A 21,572-nucleotide genomic window follows, 5' to 3' on the forward strand; every position below is an offset into this window, starting at 1 on the left:
GACTGACTGTAATAACACAACTCCAAAAAGCCCTCCATCCCACTTTATTCCCTGGCCTGGCTGCAAGCACGTGGGGGGAAGCCCAGAGTCTGACCATATTGCCTGACTTCCTACCTTCTCCGAGACAGGATCTCCCACACAGAACTCCGTGATGCACCCTAGGAAAGAGGACAACCCAGCGGGTACATTTCCCAGACACGGACGCTCATTTGCCTTCTTGCTCGAATTTGTCCCCACCCTCCTTGAATTAAAACCAATTCAGAACCAGGGAAAACACACACTACAATCCATTTGGCTTACCCAGTGCACCTGACATGGTGGAGCAAGAAGCAAAGCTACTTGAAATGTCCTTGGCTACCCTTTGTTTATAAGATATAGTTAACTATTCCTAAAATAACATGGAGTAAATAACTGGCATCCCAAACCCAAGCTTCTCTGGCATTGTGGCCTCAAGGAAGGGTAACACTTCTCCGAAGGCTGAGGGGAGCCCCAGGCTGAGGCCGTTTCTCTGCACACTGCCCAGAACCCCCAGGGCTAGCGCCTCACACCAGGTGCCCCCGCCTCCTTTCTCTGAAACACTGGGGTGGCCCTCGGTGATTAGGGGTTATCCAAGCTAATTGTTATGCATCTCGAGCAGAGCTCGCTCACACCAGCAGTCAAAACTGAGTGCCCTTCCTTGAAAACTCTGCTGTGTGAGACTCTGCCATCAAACGAGTGACGCCTGCTTCGAGAACTTCCACTTCAGCTGGAGCCTGACCTTCCTGTGGTCCCACTTCCAGTTGGAAAGCCAGCCGGGCGTCATCATCACTGGAAGTTACAATTTCCCCCTGCCTGTTTGCCTGACGCTGCACCAAATGCTTCCACATGTGTTCTCTTATTTACACCTCGCACAGCTCTCTGGTTCTGGCACTATTTTACAGATAAAGAAACCGACACACCCAGCGAGGAGAAGGGCTGGTCCCTTATCCGGTCCTCTGGCTCCAGCGCCCTTGCTTCCCCTCATCCGAGTGCCTACCGTGGGCGAGGAAATTCGAGAAGCTCGGGAGCAGTAGCCGTGGCCCTCTGAGGCTAAGGCTCTCTGCCTTCACCCTCTGCAGAGCCTCAGCAGGATATTGTTCTCATCCATAACAGGCCTGCTGCTGCTACCCAGAGGGATAAGAGAATCCCACGTGAAATCGACCGACGTGGGTGTGTGCCAAGCCAGACCACGCCCAAGGACACTGGGGCTGGAATGATGACAGGTTCTCTCTCCCTCCAAGGGGACAGGGGAGAAGGTGGCGCGAGGGGGCAACAAGGAGAGGGAGGGGAAGGGGGTGAGGTAGGAAAGAGAGGGGGAGGAAAGGAGGGGGAGAGGGGCAGGGGGAGGAGGAGAGAAGAAGAAACATATGATTTGTGACAGGCTGTAGATGAGACATGAGGAAAAGTGTGATGAGAAAACACCCAATTCGTGGAGGCTGGGGACCATCCCCCGGCAATGTCTCATCCCGGGGTCGAGTGCTCCCTCACAAGAGAGGCTGGATGGTGGACAAGGCCACGGTTTGAAGGTTGAGCCAAGGCCCTGCACACAGCATTTCCCCTGCAGTGGGGGCGGCACTGAAAGGACTGAGCCCGGCAGCCAGGTCACCGTGTGTGAAATAGAGGCGATGCTGTTTACACCGCCAACCCCCAGGGCGGTGGTGGGCGTGGAAGATAGAACGCCATGAGGATCAACGGTGAAATAAAGTACTTGGTAAACAGAAGAGGGATCTAAGGGATCAGGCGCGGCCCAGGAACTGGTCCTGGCGTCAGGTTCTTTCTGAAAGAGACCCAAGTTCACGGGCTTGGCAACTAAAAGGCTGAACATATTTAAGTGTATTTCTAAAGAAAAAGATATGATGCTTTACCAATTAGTAACCCTTATTGCCAAACTCATCTAAGATGCATTTTCCTAACCCTGAAAATCAGTCAAATCCTGTCAGTTATATCCTTCCAGATATATATACATTTTTAAGTGTAGAAACACAAACAGGGAGCGAGACAACGCAGGAGCAGACACATTGGAAGATGGGAAGCCGCTGGTGCTGAGGGCTGGCAACCACCTCCATTTATCCCCACTTGCTCCGCAGAGACACGGGCGGCAGGCATCCACTGATGAATGCCCCCCGGGTGTGGCTCCTGGGCCCCGAGTGACCCACCGTGTAAGTCAGCAGCCCTGACAGCGCTTGAATGTCCAAAACCTCCCACTGATTCCTCTCCTTTTGTCCATTTTTTTTGGTACGCAGGCCCTTCACTGTTGTGGCCTCTCCCGTTGTGGAGCACAGGCTCCGGACGCGCAGGCTCAGCGGCCATGGCTCACGGGCCCAGCCGCTCTGTGGCATGTGGGATCCTCCCGGACCGGGGCACGAACCCGCATCCCCTGCATTGGCAGGCGGACTCTCAACCACTGAGCCAACAGGGAAGCCCTCGTCCGTATTTTGTGGTCTCAAGACTGGCCTTCACCTCCACCTACCCACGTGACCTCTTGTTACTGCTTTAGAACCCGGCAGCTGACAAGAGCCCTCCAGAGCAGCCGGCTCAATGCATCACTGGTCTTTAGAGCCCAGGGAAAAGAGCAAGAGGACACGAAAAAAGGAAGAGGGGCTTCAAAATTAAGCAGTCCCTTAACTTTGACTATGTCAATGGGAATCTTCTTGAACTTGGGTAAGATAAAATGAGACAGGAGCCAGTAAGCAATTCCCAGCATGTAATCCATCACCTAGTGCAAACCTCTCATCATTATTTTTTAGTTGGGTTCTAGTGGGCATCCAAAGGTTCAGGGCAAGAACCTGAAGGTTCTGGTGGGCATCCAAAGGTTCAGGGCATAGCCCCGCTTCTTCCTCCTCGACGAATAGGCTTCAAATAGGAAAATAAGTCATCCAGCCCGCCCCTATCAATCTCACACAAAACATTTCCAATAGAAGGTATTGGTTTGGGACTCCTGAAAGCCCCAAGGAAATTCATTCCGGCCTCTGGACTTGCATATCAATCACACACACTCACAGGTTAGAGGGAGGGAAAGCCAGGGTTGGAGTTTCCTCTGTGATGACACTATTTATTGTGAAAAGGGAGAATAAACAGAAAAAAATATTCTACGTTCCCTCCCTTCTCTATGTATAACAGCAAAGAAACTAGAACTCAAAACTCAGCCTAGAGGACAGGCACCATCACTCAGACGATCTCAATCAGTGACAGATGAGATCGAACTCAAAAGCATCTATGCCAAAGCTACCAAGCCATTCCAAACTTTGGGGTGTTTATTGCAGCCTTTTGTGGGCCCTGCCAATGTGAACCTTTGGAACAAAGCAGGCCTTCTCCACAAACAGTTTAATAGGATTTGGAAAATAAGCACCTACTCCCCAACAAATGGGAAACAGAAGCACGTGGCTCTGGGCAGGTGAAATCCCACTTCCATGAGCTACGCCCCAAGGTTTGAAGCTCTTGAAAATGAAGAGGGAGCAACTCCCCTGTTCAGTTATCCAATCTGCAGTTTAAAGTGCTATTGGACTACTCCTGAGGAAGGGGCCCCCCATGCACAGCCTAGGAGGAGCGACGGGGGAACCAGATACCTACTGTTGGCCTCCATGCGTATCTATCCTGCAGCAAAATGTCAAAACAAGGGACAGCTGAAGAGATTTGGAAGAGCACCATTGCATTTCTCATAAGAGCAACACGAAAAGGAAAACAAGCATCAAATGCATGAGAGCTATCCCTTACATGCAGGCTCTTAAACCTTTTAAAAACTCTTTTCAAAGGCAGCTCAAGGGGAAAATGTACCTGTGTGGCATGACAGCCATACTCGCTTTCATAAAAACCATCTGAAATTTGGCAAATCCAGTCCTCTAAACGGATCAGCCATTCAAAGGGAGGTGATCCTGTGGGCCAGGGTTCCCAATCCATTCATTTTCCCCGCAACAAAGCGGGGAGGCCTGCACAGTACCATCCCAGGGAGGCAAGGGAGCACAAAGCATGGTGCCCATTCCCTCCCCCACTGGTCCTGGTGCTCCACGTTGGGACTCGTACTCATGGGGGAGCCTCCTCCCCCCTCCTCCCCCCTTCAAATCTCATGGGAAAGTGAGGACCCAGGTGGAGAAGAGACAAAAGAGCCTATGCTCATTCTTTTTTTTAAAAAAAAAATTCCCATCGTGGTTTATATTTCAAATTGCTTTACGATAACAACTCAACTGAAGACGGCATTATGAGGCTTTCTACTTTCCTTCTTTAGGACCTGGATTTAGAAAAAGAAGAAGGCTTACCCATTTTTGAAATAGAGGACATGGGCTCTCTGTAGTCCTGTTTCTAGGAAAAAACCTAGTTCTTGATCGTGGGGAGCGGAGCCAGGCTTAGGACTTCTGTTCTGAATATTAGAAAGTATTACCTAGAAGGGGAGAAAACCGGAAAACTAATCAGATCCACATGCAAGCCTACCTCCTTCAAACCCTGTCTCTACGTGCACTGCAGGACTTGAAAAATTCACGTCTGTAGGCAAACGTCCGTGCAAGGCACTGATATAGAAGTATAGGGATAAGAAAAGCAGAGAGAATGACTTCTGCGAGACAGGGAACAACTGCTAACCCCGGGCCACGTGTGGCCCTCCTGGCACTGTGGACACAGGAGTGAAGGGTGCTGATGAGCGCACGGTGCCAGGAGAAGCATTAGAGGCGGAGTGGCTCTGCCGAAGGCCAGGATGTTGACAGAAAGGCTGAGTGACACAGAAGCCGGTCCAGCAATGGACAGAAACAGTCAGCATCCATCAGCGGCTGAGGTCACTGATGGGTGGCCCGTGGCTTCGGCCCTCCAGAGCTTGAGGAGCTTCAGAAAGAGCTGGAAAGTGCCATGATTGGCACTGGCTCTGGAATTAACCAGACAGGGCCAACTCACCAGGCTACAGAGCTGAGGCCTGTGGACTGGGCAGCAGCCACCTATTCTCAAGGGGAGAGTTGAGAAAAACAACCTCGACTCCCCCGCTCCCCAAACTTGACCTCTTGTCAGCAGATAACAAGGTTTGAAAGGTTGACGTGTTTAGCCCCGCCAGAAAGACTGCCAACTAGTCAAGAGAAAGGTTTGCAAGTTGAGGGGGATGCAGGGAAGTGTACACACTTAGCTACTGTCACAGAGGCTGCTCTCCTTAAACTCGCAAGTCCGATAAAGCATTGATCTACCAGAAGCTACTTGTGGCCCATTTGAAAACCACAGGAGTGCTCTCCAAACATGCTGCCAACATCTGCTGAGTCAGCAGCTCTCCGAAGATCCAGCTGTTAGCCAAACCCCAAATATTTTAGAGGTCTTGAAATTGTTCTCCAAATGGAGTTGAAGCAATTGCTGGTTCTCTACCTTATGAGCTTTGGGGAGGGAAAAAAAAGTAGAAGACACACAACGAACAATACGTTGTGGAACGAAATCCAGGTGGCCAACCCTTGCCTTTGAACTACATCCCAGCATCTTATCAAAGCCGCCTGGCTCCTTCTTGACTTAGCCCTTGGCTCTGCAAGTGCTAAGGGGTAGGAAGGTGTTCCTCCTGCCTCTGAGAACTGTCATTTTTGGCTCCACCCTCACCCATCCTCGAAGTGCTGGAGATGCATAGAGTGCGGGTCTGGGCCCTTGTCCTTCTCTGTTAAGTGTCTCTCATCCACTTCTCAAAAATCATCTACATGCTGACGAATCCCAAATTTATAATCTCTAGTCCAGACTTTCCCAGACTCATATATCCAACTACTTCCTTGACATTCCCACTTGGGGGTCCAATGCTGAAACTTAAAAAAATTATCCTCCACTTGCTTTTGATAATAGCTTTTAATTTTTTTAAATGCCATGATTATTTAAAAGTGAAAACAATGTAGTACAGTACAAAAAGAAAATTAAAAATCATCTCAAAATTCTACCACACAGAAATAGCCAGTGAACATTGATTGAACGATAACCCAGCTATCTCTGTGTACATATGTATCAAGAGGAGAGAAAGATAAAAATCATTTTACAGACATTGAGATTGTTATACATACTGGTTTTAATTTTAATGAAATTTGACAGGAGAAACTAAAGTGGGACCAAAGTAATCACTCAACCTCAGAAAAATGTGGTTTTTTACACATAGTTCATACATGTATGTCTCTCTAAAGTAACAAATATGTTATATTTATTACATGTATGCATGTGTGTTATATGTATGTGTATATAGACAGAAAGACAGAGAGAGGGAGACAAAGAAAGAGACAGAGAAAGGACAGAAAGTAGGTCATTCTTTTATGTACATATTTCAACACTATACAGTATCTGTTGACCCAGAACAAAAACGAGGAAACTGACATATTCATACTACCTTCTCCTTTGCCTTCTCCTCAGCCTCTTATTTTTGTTATAGTACTGTTTTTTATTGCCAAGGTACCTAACAATTACGTTCTACCCCATAATTGTTTTGCATCAGTTCTATATCAAAATGCATTTGAGGGGCAAGATAGGGGTAGGGGATTAAGAGGTACAAACTAGTATGTATAAAATAAATATGCTACAAGGATATAGAGTACAACACAGGGAATACAGCCGATATTTTATAATAACTATAAATGGGATATAACCTTTATAAATTGTGAATCACTATGCTGTACCCCTAAAACTTATATAATATTGTATGTCAACTATACCTCAATCAATCAATCAAATGCATTCATTGTTTCTTTAATTCTTTATTTTAAATTGATTCTTGCTTGGTGGAATATTGCCAAAAAGGGCTCATGGATGCTACAGGCCCTGAATTCTTACAGATGTAAGAATGTCTGTCTCTTGTCTCTGTTCCTCTAAACCTGAGTATGACATTCTCAGATTTCCCATTTTCTCTCCCTCAGAACATGGCAGACGATACTCCAGTCTTCCAACACTGACAGTTGCTGTGGACAACTCGGAAGCCAGGCTTACTGTTCTCCCTGCAGACAATCTGCAAAGAGCAGTCCTTTTCTCCCTGAAGTCTAGAAAATCTACCAGGTGTTGTCTTGCCATTCATCATTCTAGGTCAGCTATTCTTGGAACACAGCATGAACTCTCAATCTAAAAATTCAGATCTGTAGTATCAAGTGAGGCACTGGACTCAGGCTGCCATTCTGGGTTCAAAGCCCAGCTCCACTACTATGGGCAAGTCACAGTCTCTAAAGTTTTCTCATTGGTAAAATGGAGATGGTAATAGAATTTTTCACTTAGTGCAGTCCTATGAACTAAATGGAATAATAAATGGATAGAACACTTAGCACAGTATATAGCAAGTGCTGAATAGCCTTTCTTTGTTGAAGAATCTCTCTTTGATTATATAACTGTATTTTCTCATCTATTCTGTTTTTTTCCATTTTCTTCTTCAGGAATACTAATTGTGTGCACTGTCTTAATTACTGTAGCTTTGTACAATAGAAAGTTAAGAGATTGGGAAGTGTAAGTCCCTCAACTTTGTTCTTTTTCAAGATTGTTTTGGCTCCTCTGGTCCCTTGCATTTCTATATTAATTTGTGAATCAGCTTGTCAATTTCTGCAAAAAAGGCAGCTAGGATTTTAATGGGGATTGGGATGAATTTGTAGATCAATTTGGGGAGTATTGTCATCTTAACAAATTAAGTCTTTTGTTCCATGAGTGTAGGGTGCATTTCCATTTATGTAGGTTTTCTTTCATTTCTTTCAACAGTGATTTGTAGTTCTCAGAACATAAGGTTTGGACTTCTTTTTATTATCCCAATGCATTTTAATCTTTTTGATGCTATTAGAAGTGAATTACAATTTGAATTTCATTTTCAGATTGCTCATTGCTAGTGTATACAAATAAAAGGGATTTTTGTATATTGACCTTGTATCCTACCTTGCTGAAATCATTTATTATTTATAGTATTTTTGTGCGAATTCCTTAGAATTTTCTATATACAAGATCATGTCATCTGTAAATATAGTTTTACTTCGTTTTTTAAAAAAAAATATTTATTTATTTTTTGGCTGCGTTGGGTCTCTTGCTGCACGCTGGCTTTCTCTAGTTGCGGCCAACAGGGGCTACTCTTCATTGAAGTGAGTGTGCTTCTCATTGTGGTGGCTTCTCTTGCTGTGGAGCACAGGCTCTAGGTGTGCAGACTCAGAGGGCTTCAGTAGTTGTGGCACACGGGCTCAGTAGCTGTGGCATGCGGGCTCAGTAGTTGTGGCTTGCGGGCTCTAGAGCGCAGGCTCAGTAGTTGTGGCGCACGGGCTTAGTTGCTCCACAGCATGTGGGATCTTCCCAGACCAGGGATCAAACCCATGTCCCCTGCACTGGCAGGTGGATTCTTAACCACTGTGCCACCAGGGAAGCCCCTCCCTTTTCAATCTGGATGCCTTTTATTTCTTTTTCCTGCCTAATCTGATCTTGGAAGGAAAGCATCCACTCTTTCACCATTATATATGTTGTTAGACATGGTTTTTCATGGATGCCTTCTATCAGGTTGAGGATAATAACTTCTTTTTTTAAAAATTTTTCTTTACTTCTATTCCTAGTTTGTTGTGTGTTTTTTTATCATGGGGAGTGTTGGACTTTGCCAAATGAGTTCTCTGCATCTACTGGGATTATCATTAACATGTGGTTTTTGTCCTTTATTCTATTTATTTGTTGTATTACATTCATTGATTTCCATACGTTAAATCAACCTTGCACTTCTGAAAAGAATCTCGCTTGATGGTATATAATTCTTTCTCTATGCTGTTAGATTCAGTTTGCTGGTATTTTGTTGAGGATATCTGCATCTGTATTCATAAGAGATACTGGTCTCTGGGACTTCCCTGGTGGCACAGTGGTTAAGAATCCTCATGCCAATGCAGGGGACACAGGTTCGAGCCCTGGTCTGGGAAAATCCCACATGCCGCGGAGCAACTAAGCCTGTGCACCATAACTACTGATCCTGTGCTCTAGAGCCCAAGTGCCGCAACTACTGGAGCCCGCATGCCTAGAGCCCATGCTCCACAGCAAGAGAAGCTACCACAATGTAGAAGCCCTCACACCGCAACAAAGAGTAGCCCCCACTCACCGCAACTAGAGAAAGCCCACGCGCAGCAATGAAGACCCAACCCAGCCAAAAATAAATAAATAAATAAATTAATTAATCAATTAATACAAAAAAAAGAGATACTGGTCTCATAAAATTAGTTAGGGAGTGTTTTACTCCTCTTCTACTTTCTGAAAGCTCCTATAGTACTGGCCTCATTTCTCCCTTAAATTGAATCTCTCTTCATTGAATTCACCAAGGAAGCCAACTTGACATGTAGTTTTCTTTATGGGAAGATTTTTAATGATAAAGTCAATTTCTTTAATTCATATAGGTATACTTGAGTTATCTATTCTTTCTTGAGTGAGCTTTGGTACTTTGTGTCTTTCAGGGAATTTGTCTATTTTCTATAAATGATCAAGTTTATTTGCATAAAGCTGGTCATAATTTTCCCTTACACCATTTCAATGTCTATAGATCTATAGAAGTGCCTCCTTTTTTCTGGGTATTGACAATTTGTGTCTTCTCTCTTTAATTCTTGTTCATCTTATTAATAGTTTACACAAATTTTATTGATCTTTTCTAAGACTCCATTTTTGGTTTCACTAGTTTTCTCTACTGTTTATCTGTTTTTTATTTCACTGATTTCTGTTCTAATCTTTCTTATTCCCTTCCTTCTGCTTATTTTGGCTTTAATTTGTTCATCTTTTTCTAATTTCTTGAGTTGGAAATGTAGATCATTGATTTGAAATTTTTCTTCTTTTCTACTGTACACATTTAATGTTATAAACTCTTCAATACATTTTGTTTTCTATATCTTGAAGCTCTATTATTAGGTATACATACTTTTAGGATTATAATGTCTTGATGAATTGACTCCTTTTATTATATCTCCCTTTATCTCCTATAATATCCCTTGTTTGTAATTCTACTTTATGATATAATACAGCCACTCTCACTTTGTTTTGATTATTATTTGCATAGTGTGTAATTTTACCTTTTATCTACCTATGTTTTAATATTTAAATCATTTTCTTGCAGATAGAGAATCTCTGCCTTTAAATTGGGGTGCTTAGACAATTTACATTTAATATAATTATTGACATGGTTGGAACCATCTTGCTAGTTTTTTTTTTTTTAATTGTCCCATATGCTCTTTGTTCCTTTTTCTCACTTTCTTTTTTTTTTTTTTTTTTTGGATTGATGATTCCATTTCATTTCCACTATCAACTGGTTAATTATGTCTCTTTTTTCTTATTGTTTAGTGGCTGCCCTAGGGTTTACAATGCGGCTCTTTATAATATCTCTAAGTAATATCACACCAATTCATATATAGTAGAAACACCTTATAACAATATACTTCTGTTTCCTCCACTATCTTTTTTGCTATCGTTGCCACACATTTTACTTCTATATTATAAATCCCATAATACATTGTTCATATTTTTGGCTTAGGCAGTCGATTATCTTTTAAAGAAATTAAACATAGGAAAGTCTTCTTTATTTACCCTCAGTGTAACCATTTACGATGCTCTTGATTTCACTGTGTGGGTCTGTATTTTCTTCTGCTTGAAGAACTTCTTTAACATTTCTTGTCACACAGGTGTGCTGGCAATGCATTCTGTCAACTTTTATTTGTTCTAAAAGTCTTTTATTTGTCTTTCCAGTGTCCTCTAATCTGCATATCATTTTCTGATGATAAGTCTTCTATAACTCTTATCTTTATTCTTCTGTATTTAAAGTTTCTTTTTCTCTGGTTGCCTTCAAGACTTTTGTCTTTGATTTACAACACTTTGACTATGATGTGTCTAAGTGTGTGTTTGTATTTATCCTGCTTGGGGTTCTCTGAGATTCTTGGATCTGAGATTCTTTGCTGTGTTTCAGTAATTCTGAAAAGTTCTTAACCATTTTCTCTCTCTCTCTCTTTTTTTTTTTTTTGCAGTACGCGGGCCTCTCACTGTTGTGGCCTCTCCCATTGCAGAGCACAGGCTCTGGACGCACAGGCTCAGTGGCCATGGCTCACGGGCCCAGCCGCTCCACGGCAAGTGGGATCTTCCCGGACCGGGGCACAAACCCGCGTCCCCTACATCGGCAGACGGACTCTCAACCACTGCGCCACCAGGGAAGCACAACCATTTTCTCTTCAAATAGTTCTTCTGTCCCAGTGTCTCTCTCTTATCCTCTTGGGACACCAAATACATATATGATATTTTCCCACAGCTCTTGGATGTTCTGTTCTGTTTTTTTTCCCACTCTTTTTTATTTTCTTTTTGTGTTTCTCTTTGAATAATCTCTATTAACCTATCTTCAAATGAAAGTTTTTTTCTTAGCTGTTTCCAGTCTTCTAATAAGCTATCAAAGAAGTTCCTCATCTCTTATATCATGTTTTGTTATTTCTAGCATTTTAATTATACTTTTTTTATAGTTTCCTTCTCCTTGTTGAAATTCCCATCTGTTCCTGCATGTTGCATATCTTTTTCATGATATCCTTTAACACATAACTCATGGGTATTTTAAAGTTCCTATCTGATAGTTCCAATACCTGGGTCATTTCTGGGTTTTGTTTTGTTTATTGCTCTTCACAGTGATTTGTTTATTCCTGTTTGTGTGTGTATATATACGTATCTTATAATTTTTTTTGGCGGTACGCGGGCCTCTTACTGTTGTGGCCTCTCCCGTTGCAGAGCACAGCCTCTGGATGTGCAGGCCCAGCGGCCATGGCCCACGGGCCCAGCCGCTCCGCGGCATGTGGGATCCTCCCGGACTGGGGCACGAACCCGCGTCCCCTGCATCAGCAGGCGGACTCTCAAGCACTTTGCCACCAGGGAAGCCCTTAATTTTTTATTTATTGTTGACAATTGTGTATACAGAAATAAACTGAGTTAAATAATATTTACACTTGAAAATGTGTACCCCTTTTCTCTTATCAGGCCCTAAGTGTTGGGGATTGAGTCAACCTAGTCAGTAGTTGAGCTGGAGCTGGGTTTTATTGTTTCTATAGTTACCTCCAATGCACCATGGGCTTCAAACTCCTCCAGCACTGGGCTACTAACTGTGGGACTTGGGATGCCAGAGGGTTTTCCTCAGTGTTTCTATTCCACCCTCAGTTTTAAGCGGTCTCTGTATGCTTGCACTACAGAGGAGTTCTCGCTCCACATTCGCGCCCCTTTCCCAGTAGTAGTCTGCTGTTGCATAGTACTTGGTGCTGTGTTTGTTATGTGGCTGGTGGTGGAAGGGAGAAATTCTTGGTTCTCCTGGTCCAGCCTCAGTCTTAAGAAGGGTCTGTACACCAGAACCTCAGGGATGGGGCTCAGCTTCAAGGGCCCTTTTCTGGGCATCTCCCTCCTAGCTCCTGGAATGCCTTCCTGGGACAAAAGCCATATAACTTCTACCCCAGAGAAACTTTGAGCATGATTACGCTCCTAGGAGTCCAGATTCAGCCCCAAACTGAAGCCTCTATTTATCACTCCATCTTATAAATATAGCTGGTCCTGTATCCACGGGTTCCACATCTGCAGATACGGAGGGCCAACTGTACTATGCCATATTATATAAGGGACTTGAGCGTCTGCAGATTTTGGTATTCACAGGGGGTCCTGGAACTAATCCCCCACAGATACCGAGGGGCGACTGTAACGTCATCCAGCCAGCTGCCCAAATCAGACGCTGGGGAGTGAGCCTTGAGACCTTGACACTCTCTCACATCTAATCTATTACTATTTTCCTCCTAATTATTTCTCAAATGTCTGTATATATCCATTTCCACAACCATAACTTTCAACAAAGCTACCACCACTTCCTGTTAGATTTCTACAGCAGCCTCCTAAATAGAGTCTCCATGTCCTCTCCTGCTCCTTAACTTCCTTTCCACCCTCCACAAGCAGCCTGAATCATTTTTTAAAACACAGTCTGGATCATGTTACTCTTATGCTCTTTCTCACCTCTCATGCATCAACTTGATTGTCATTTCTCAGGAGGGCCTTCCCTGAGCACTAACATAAAGCAGGCCTGCCTCTATTATTCCCTCCCACAGCATCCTATTCTATTCCTTCACTGCGTTTATTAATTTTTTTTTTTTTTTTTTTTTTTTTGTGGTACGTGGGCCTCTCACTGTTGTGGCCTCTCCTGTCACGGAGCACAGGCTCCGGATGCGCAGGCTCAGCGGCCATGGCTCACGGGCCCAGCCGCTCCGCGGCACGTGGGATCCTCCCAGACCGGGGCACGAACCCGCGTCCCCTGCATCGGCAGGCGGACTCCCAACCACTGTGCCACCAGGGAAGCCCTATTAATGTATTTTTTATTTGATTATTGGCTGTCTCCCTCCATGGTGCTGCACCTTCTGCAAAGTCAGGGGCCATGTCTATTCCATTTACTAATATATCCAGGGTCCAGTGCAGTGTCTGGGACAGGGTGAGCATTCAATATACATAGTAAATGTAGTAAATGAATAAAACACATAGTAAATGAATGAATGAATAAATTTGCAGGGCCAATAAGAAATGCAGGGAAAAAAGCAATAAGAAAATAACCTGTTCTGCATTAGGCACTGTGAAGGTACATAGACTATCTCATTTATTCTCCCACAAAAACCCACTGAGATGCATACTATTACCCTCTCTTTACTGAAGGGGAAACTGAGACTTTGCTCCACTGAGCAAGTTGCCCAAATCACATGGCTAACGAGTGTTAAGGCTGGTGTTGAAACTCAGGTCTACCTGACTCTGCAGTCCGACTCCTCTCCCTTTTTCCTATTAGTCTGCATTTGCTTGCAGAACAAAGCCCAAAAGACAAGGTCAGGGCTGCCAGGATGAGGCAGGATGGGAAAAATGCAAGGTGGATGAGAGAGGGAATAGCTTAGTTCTGAGTTTGCCCTGAAGTCTAAGTATCTTGGATTTAATCCCTTCCTCACAAAGAGCCTCTAATACATGGGCCTGGGCAGGACCATTGTTTGGCAGTGTCGAAGCCACCACTTTTTCTGTGGATAAACACTTCCCTGTGAGAGGACTGCCAACAAGTATCCGTAACAAGTACAGCCTGCTTTGGCAAAAGCACACACCCAACACCTGAGGAAGCATGACAGAAAGTAGGCAGGGGCCAAAGATTTTAGGTCAAAAGGCCCAGGTTCAAGGTCTGGTTCTGACATGCCTCACCACTTGTGGACTTAGGACAACTCCTTTGATCTCTCAGATCTTCACTGTTTTCATCTGATTACTGGGGATAATAATATATACCTACATAATTGTTATGAACTGCAAATGAGAAACTTAATGAGCATGTAAACATTATAATCCTTACTGGAGATATATTAAAGTATCACCTTCAAGTAGGAACAAAATAAGGATACTTTCCACCACCTTTATAATAACATTGTTTTAGAAAAGTCTGGAGATAGGGCATGAAAGAGAGATAAAGTGGAAAATACTAGAAAGGAAGAAAGAATAACGACAAAAATCATTCCTCTGCCACATGTTCATCCTTAGAAAAATGAAAAGAATCAACTCTATTTTTATGGAGGAGTTCAGTATTGTGGCTGATAATCCTGTATTGCTATCCTTGTCAGCCTTCAAGGTTCAGCTCAGGTGTCATCTCTCCCAGGAGCCATCCCTGAACTTCTGCACGGGTCCAAGACCCTTCTCTGGGCTTGCAGAATTCTCTGAGCGTTCCCCACCAAAGCAGCCCACGTGCTGTTTATGGACCTGTGTCCTCAGAAAACAGTAAGTTTCCTGAGGACATGCTCTGTGGCTTATTTCTTCTAGTGCCCCTGGTGTCAAGCACAGTGTGCAGAACAAAGAAGGCACTCATTAAATATTTTTGTAATTGAATTTTAAAAACCAAAGCATTGCTATATGTGAAAATACAATGAAACAAATGATCCTATACGTGAAGCAATACAAATAGAAAAGATCTGGGAATACAATCCATCTACTGAAGTCTGTAAAACAAAAATCTTGCAAAATGGAAAGAGGTATCATGGTCACAGATGAGTAAAGACTAAATATAATTCTCCAAACCAATGTACAGCGTTAATAAAAATTTGACCAAATCCCAATTATTCTAAAATGCATCTAGAAATACCAACAGAAAAGGACAAAAGGTATTCTGAAAAATAAGGAGTTACTAATCCCTTCAGATGTTAAAACATATCATAAAGAAGCACTTATTAACCAGTGTTACACTGGTGCAATATAAGATTAGCAGAACAAAATAGGAAAGTTCAGAAATTACTGTTGTGTCTAAAATTTTATTAAATGACTTAAAATACATAACAGAAAATATGAAAAAAGAAAGATAAGATCATCTTAAAGTGGTACTGAAGTCTGAGGAAAACATTAGAGTCATATCTAATATCTTACACCAAAATAAATCTCTCCAACAAGATTTGAAAATTAAAAGTTTTTTTTAAAAAAATGGAAAATGGTTGAAAACTTTTTAAATCCTAGAGAAGATTTATCCCAGTGTTTCAGCTTTAAAACAATGAAATAAATGTAATAAAAAGATAATCAGATTCAACTAATATATATAATAGATTTAAAATTTATGAACAATTTAGAAATGGAAAAGTACTGAGTGGGAAATCATTCAGAGCAAACATAATAATGGGTTAACATATTTATGGTATAAAAGCTTGATTCAAATTATAAGAATAATACTACATGCTAAAACCAGAGAGAAAGTATAAACAAACAAAAAAGAAATATAACAAGGTCAAACGTAAAGTTATCATATGACCCAGCAATTCCACTCCCAGGAATATACTCAAGAAAAATGAAAACATTTGTCCACACGAAATCTTAGATACAAAAAGTTATAGCAGCATTATTATAATAGCCCAAAGTAGAAACAACCCAAATAATAAATGATAAAATGATGAATGGATAAACATAATGTAGGATCTCCCTACACTGGCATATTATTTGGCAATAAAAAGAAACGAAGGACCAATACCTGCTGCAACATGAGAACATTACGCTAAGCCAAAGAAGCCAGTCATAAAAGACCACATGTTGTATGGTTTGATTTATAGGAAATGTCTAGAATATACACATCTATAGAGACTGGAGAAATTGAAGGTAAATGGGGAGTGACTGCTAATGCATACAGCATTTCTTTTGGGGGTGATGAAAATGTTTTGAAATTAAATATTGGTGATGGTTGCACAACTCTGTGACTATATTAAAAACCACTGAATTGAATACTTTAAATGGGTAAATTCTATGGTATGTGAATTATATCTCAATAATGCTGTGATTTAAAAAAAAAAGAAAAGAAATATAGCTAGTAAGCAAATAGATGGAAAAAATTTCAACCTGACTGATAGTCAAAGAAATGCAGGCCAAAATGGCAAAGTACTCTTTTCACCTAGCAAATCAGCAAAGTAACTTAGAAACAAATGCAACCCCATCAAGATTGCAAAGCAACCACTACTCTCCTGTACATCCAAAGGTAGAAGATGTTAGTATGACTTGTAGAAAGCAATTGGATACAATATATAGTAACGAGAATGTTAAAAATGTCCCGACTTCTGGGAATTTGCCCTTAGGAAACAAAGCAAAACAAGGGAAAAGCTACCTGAAGGAAGCTGGCACCAGAGCACTATAAAAACAGGCTATACCCAACTATAAGTGAATTATATCATAGAGGCCATCCACTTGATAAAATATTACATAACCATGACAACACTTTGAAGTTTTGATGTAATGTTGAGCGAAAAAAGACAGATATAGATCCCTTTAAAGCTATACAATTATGAGGGCAAAGACTGACCAAGAACATACAAAAATTAAAATAAGCTACTGTTCTTTTCTGGTTTCCAGGCTTTTCTAACTCAGCTTTAAGTGTGCGGTAGCCTCCTTTCCCAGCCGGTCAGATGGCAGCCTCAAAGTCAGAGCAACATACTGGCCAGTCAGTTTCTGGACATTTCTTTAAGGAAGTCGTTTATTCAGATGTACTACATTACGCCATGACCTATAACCTGCTGCTTCAGCTTAAGTGAAAAGGCAGGGATTAGGAAGAAGAGAAGGGAGAATCCATCTTTTCTTCATGGTCTCATGCTTTAGACCCAAAAGCACAGCCACATGGACCCCCAGAGTCACACCCTGCCTTCCGTGTCAGTAGCACTGAGTACTTTTCCTAGGACATCTTGTTTGAGTTCAAGACACACAGTAACCTTAATCTAATCCAGTTGTGAATCCAACGTCTTGGCTGTGTCACTGCGAGTTCTTCCTGTGGAGAGGACAGAATCCGCTCAAGGACTGACCACCAGGACCAGTGAACAGCTCCTGATGAGCAGATGAAGCCTAGGCTGGGCTCTGCAACATCTGGGCACCAGCTGTTTCTTAAAACCTGAACACTAAAACAGCCCATAAAAAAATCTATGGGTGTCCCATAATGTAGCATTAACTTCTTTTCTAAAACAGGGTGTAAAGGAATGAACTGTCAGCAGAAGGTAAAGTTCCACCCTGGCACGGCTTCTGCTCAAGAAAGCCATACCCGGCTGGTTGGCTGATGCATGCAACGGACAGAGACAGGATGATTTCATTTGCCAAAAGCAGGGCTCATATTATGATATTCGAGGGTGAAGTCATCTTTATTCCTATCGTTGCACCTTTAGAAGCTCCTTGTGGGGGAGATAACTTTATTTACTGTTGGTGTAATGCCACCATCCAAAGATAAACTAATCAAGGTCAACCTATGTCATGTCCATCTATTCTAATTTGGTTTACTTGATTAAATTATTCTATGTGCATAAGTTTGGAGGTATGTTTCATTCCCCTTCGGAGAACAAACTATCACAGAAAATGATTAGCAGATGTCTCTGTGACCCTAATGTAACAAGGACAACACTAAACCAATATTCAATGCACACGGCTTTCAGGTGTGCAAATTTCCTGTGGCCCCGCCTCCCCGTCTGGAACAAGGAGGGAGAACAGTGCATGGAGAGCTCCTATCATACTGGGTGGAGAACACTGGTGGTTCACTGGTTTTCTTCCCCAGACAAGTCAGGCAGTATGAACCCCGCCATGGAAATGGAAAGCTGCAGCACACAGATAGAAACGATTGGACCAAGGTCAAACAGCCGGGGTGAACAGAGATTCAGAACCCAGATGTGATATGGGGCCTCTAGGCAAGATGTTGTTCCATTAGCTTCCAGGCAAGGAATGGAAAACCAACTTCTCCTGAAAAAAATTACTCCATAAATATCTCTTTAAAATTATTTAACACTTTTATTAAAACAGCATGTTTAAAATACTCCATATTTTCATCTAAATATCTGAAATCTTCGAAGGTTAGGAAAGATTCCACTGCCAGGTGACACAGGAGCAGATAATGACAATAAAATGAACATTTAATGTGTGCTAAACATGTCCTGGGAAGAACATGAGTTAACCCAATGTATGCTCACAACAGCCTTACAGCAATGTTTATTGCTATTTTACAGCTGAGGTTCGGAGGCAGCACAGAGAGGTTGAGTAACTTGCCTGATGTTCCACAGCTAAGCGGTGGCAAGGCCAGGATCCCAACGCCCGCGTCACTTAACCCCTGGGCCCTGCTGCCTGTCCCAACTTAACTTAGCCGCCTGGAGGGGACGCCAAGGTCAGCCCCCTTTCTGAAGAGCCCCTGCCCTTCGGGAAACAAACAACACGAACGTTGCTAAACATACCCACTCTTAGAGAAACTAGAAGAAGAATAAGGCTGCATCAGAAACAAATCGATGGTTCCAGATTATGAAAACACATTTTCCACAATACTCCAAACTGTGCTCCAAAGTTCTCCTCAAATTTTATCCTTGCTAGTGAATGACATTAGGAGGCAACACATAAATAAAATGCCAAAAGGTCCCGGCAAACAGAAGTTTCTTCGCTTTAGAATGGCTGGGAAATGAGGGGAAAACCCTGAAAGACTGCCTTTGCCCAGCAGAACAAACACAGGAACAGAGTGTGTGGGGTTTTCTACTTAAAGGGCTACCTACCCAGAAAAGCAAAGCACTATTTACCTAAGCTTGCCCCAGTCTTTTGCTTCCTTCAGATTTTATTTTCCTAACATTTGTTTTCAATTTAGCATAATTCTTAAAAGTCATTTAAGTTAAAGGAAGAAACAAAAGGCCAAACAGGTATCTTCCTCTGCATGACACCATTGTCTTGCCTCATAAAAACCCCTGAATGTCCACCAAGCCCAGTGGTCACTTCAGGAAGGTCATTTTCCCCCTAGACTTCTAATTAGTCACAGATAATTTATTGAGCATCTACTACAGTCAAAACAGATGTTTCATTCATTCAATCTCTCTCATTGCTAATATCCCAGTTTCCTGGATCTGTGGAGACCCAAAGTGGTCTCCCATGAAGGAAAACTCAGACTGGAAAATCAGAGCCAGAAATGTGAAAGTCATCTAATATATACCCTGAAATTGAACCATACGCTGAGTGAGGCTGCTTCCCCACACTACTAAGAGCTGTGGCTTGCTTGGTCAAATACTTATTGGGCACTTTCTATATATAAGGGTGTAAGAAACTACGGGGTTCCACATTTATTGGCAGCAGCCTGGGATAATGAAGTAAGTGATGCTGAACTAGGTGTCAGAAGAGCTGAGTTCTAATCTTAGCTTTGGCCCTAACTTCCTGTGTGCCCTTAGGGGTCTCCCTTTCTGGGCCTCCATTTTCTTCTCAAAATCTAACATCCTATGATCACTGTTTCCTCAAAACCACGAAAAATATTTATTTTAAATCCTTTGATTATGAGAGTCTCCCTTCTGGTCTGGCTAAAGAACCCAGTGGTGAAGAGGTGGTTATAAAGGAACACAACAGGAAGTACATCCAGATCTGCCAATTGCCACATCATTAAAGACACACATAACAGATGAACCTCCTTTCTCCCAGCCAGGAGAAGGCAGCCCCAGCGTGACAACAGGGAGTAAAATGCAAAATAAGGTCCCCTAAGTGGCAAGGACTGTGGGGTCCACAAGAACAGCTTAGCTGGCATAAGCAGACTTCTCAGCTGCCCAGCACTGGCCATCAGGGAGGTAGACAAAGAAAATCATGTAGATTTTAAAATCAAGCTGCATGATCATTTCTCTAAAGATCGTACCATAAATTCTGAATAACAAATAATTCCTTTCTCATAGCAGACTTCTTATAGAACATTTTGGCAAGACAGCCAAATATATTCCTGAATTCCTGGATATCGTGAACCATGATGTGTCATCCATTCTGGTATGGGCCAGGCCAGACACCACTCCCGTCATCCTCTCCCCCTCTTCTCTGTGGCTCTCACCCTACTCTCCCTGCTCTTGAAAGGTCATTCTGATCCTTGCCACCCACATCAACACACTACAAAAAGATTTCTATGGGGCTTCCCTGGTGGCGCAGTGGTTGGGAGTCCGCCTGCCAATGCAGGGGACGCGGGTTCGTGCCCCGGTCCGGGAGGATCCCACGTGCCGTGGAGCGGCTGGGCCCGTGAGCCATGGCCGCTGAGCCTGCGCGTCCGGAGCCTGTGCTCCGCAACGGGAGAGGCCACAACAGTGAGAGGTCCGTATACCGCAAAAAAAAAAAAAAAAAAAAGATGTCTATGAAAGAAACTACTTCCAGTCTGTACACTTATAAAAGAACAAAAACCATCAAGACTTTGGTAGTCCCTCTCTATTCTAATCCTTAAGGAAACAGAGAACCCATAAGTTGATGGGAAACAAGATGCTGACCATTTTCAAAAAGTCTCACAGAACTTCTAATCATTTCAAACAATCTCACAGGATGCACCACCTCTGGGTCTGAAAGGGGAAATATCAGGATGGAGCCTTGGTTAGAACACCAGGAAGCTCTGCGAGGGGCAGACTTGACTAGGAGCTATTGTTTTTAGTAAAAATAAGTGTCAGTTACCAAGAATCCAATACATTTCTGAATCTGGGCTAAATGCCTTTATTTAAACGACCCTTTACAATCCCCACAAGAACTCCATGAAGTAAGAACCATTATTATGCTCCTTTTACAGATGGGAAAATTAACGCTGAGAAGTAAACAGACAAGTTGCCCACACCTCCCCAGCCTCATCCAGGCTTCAACTTCCTCTGCCTGAGGGTGTGAGCTCAGGGTCCCTTGCTCACTCGTTCTCTCCTCTGATGGCCCTCTGATCAGCTTCTGGTTTCATTCCCCACAGCAGAGGCAAACGACTGACTGCTGGGAGAAAACCATCCCAGATGGTCTCAAGGATACACAGCCTGCTCCAAGCAGGTTGGTTGAGAGTCCCCAGCAGCCCTTTGGCATGACCATTGAGGTAAAGCCTCCCAAACTCCAGATGTACCCTATGTTGGTACATAATCCACGCAAGTACAAAGGAAGCTAACCTGTTTTGCCTATGAGAACACGAATGATTAGCCAGCTTCAGGGCACTGAGAGTATAAATAGATGCATAGTGTCATTTCTGCTCAGAGGATGTTAAAATGCTTCCCAAACATCGACCCATCTATTTTCACAAGGTGCCACATTTACCACCATATTCTCCATAGCATTAAAGAACAGAAGCAAAGCTTTGCACCCAGAGACAGATAAGTTGAAGGCTTCCAGAGGCTGACCACAGTTCTGTGAGATCT

General features: G+C 42.9%; 1 protein-coding gene across 5 annotated transcripts in view; it reads right to left on the minus strand.

Annotated features, from left to right (window-relative positions):
* TTC7B (tetratricopeptide repeat domain 7B) overlaps window positions 1-21,572 on the minus strand; it is a 239,873-nt gene that overhangs the window by 161,733 nt on the left and 56,568 nt on the right. For all 5 annotated transcript variants that reach the window (XM_082617199.1, XM_082617197.1, XM_082617195.1 and 2 more), the window contains exon 5: window positions 4,272-4,393. In XM_082617199.1, the coding sequence (XP_082473325.1) occupies window positions 4,272-4,393 (122 nt within the window). The remainder of the gene's footprint in view (window positions 1-4,271; window positions 4,394-21,572) is intronic.

The sequence above is a fragment of the Mesoplodon mirus genome (genome assembly GCF_964341445.2).
Source record: "Mesoplodon mirus genome assembly, chromosome: 4".
Lineage (NCBI taxonomy): Eukaryota > Metazoa > Chordata > Mammalia > Artiodactyla > Ziphiidae > Mesoplodon > Mesoplodon mirus.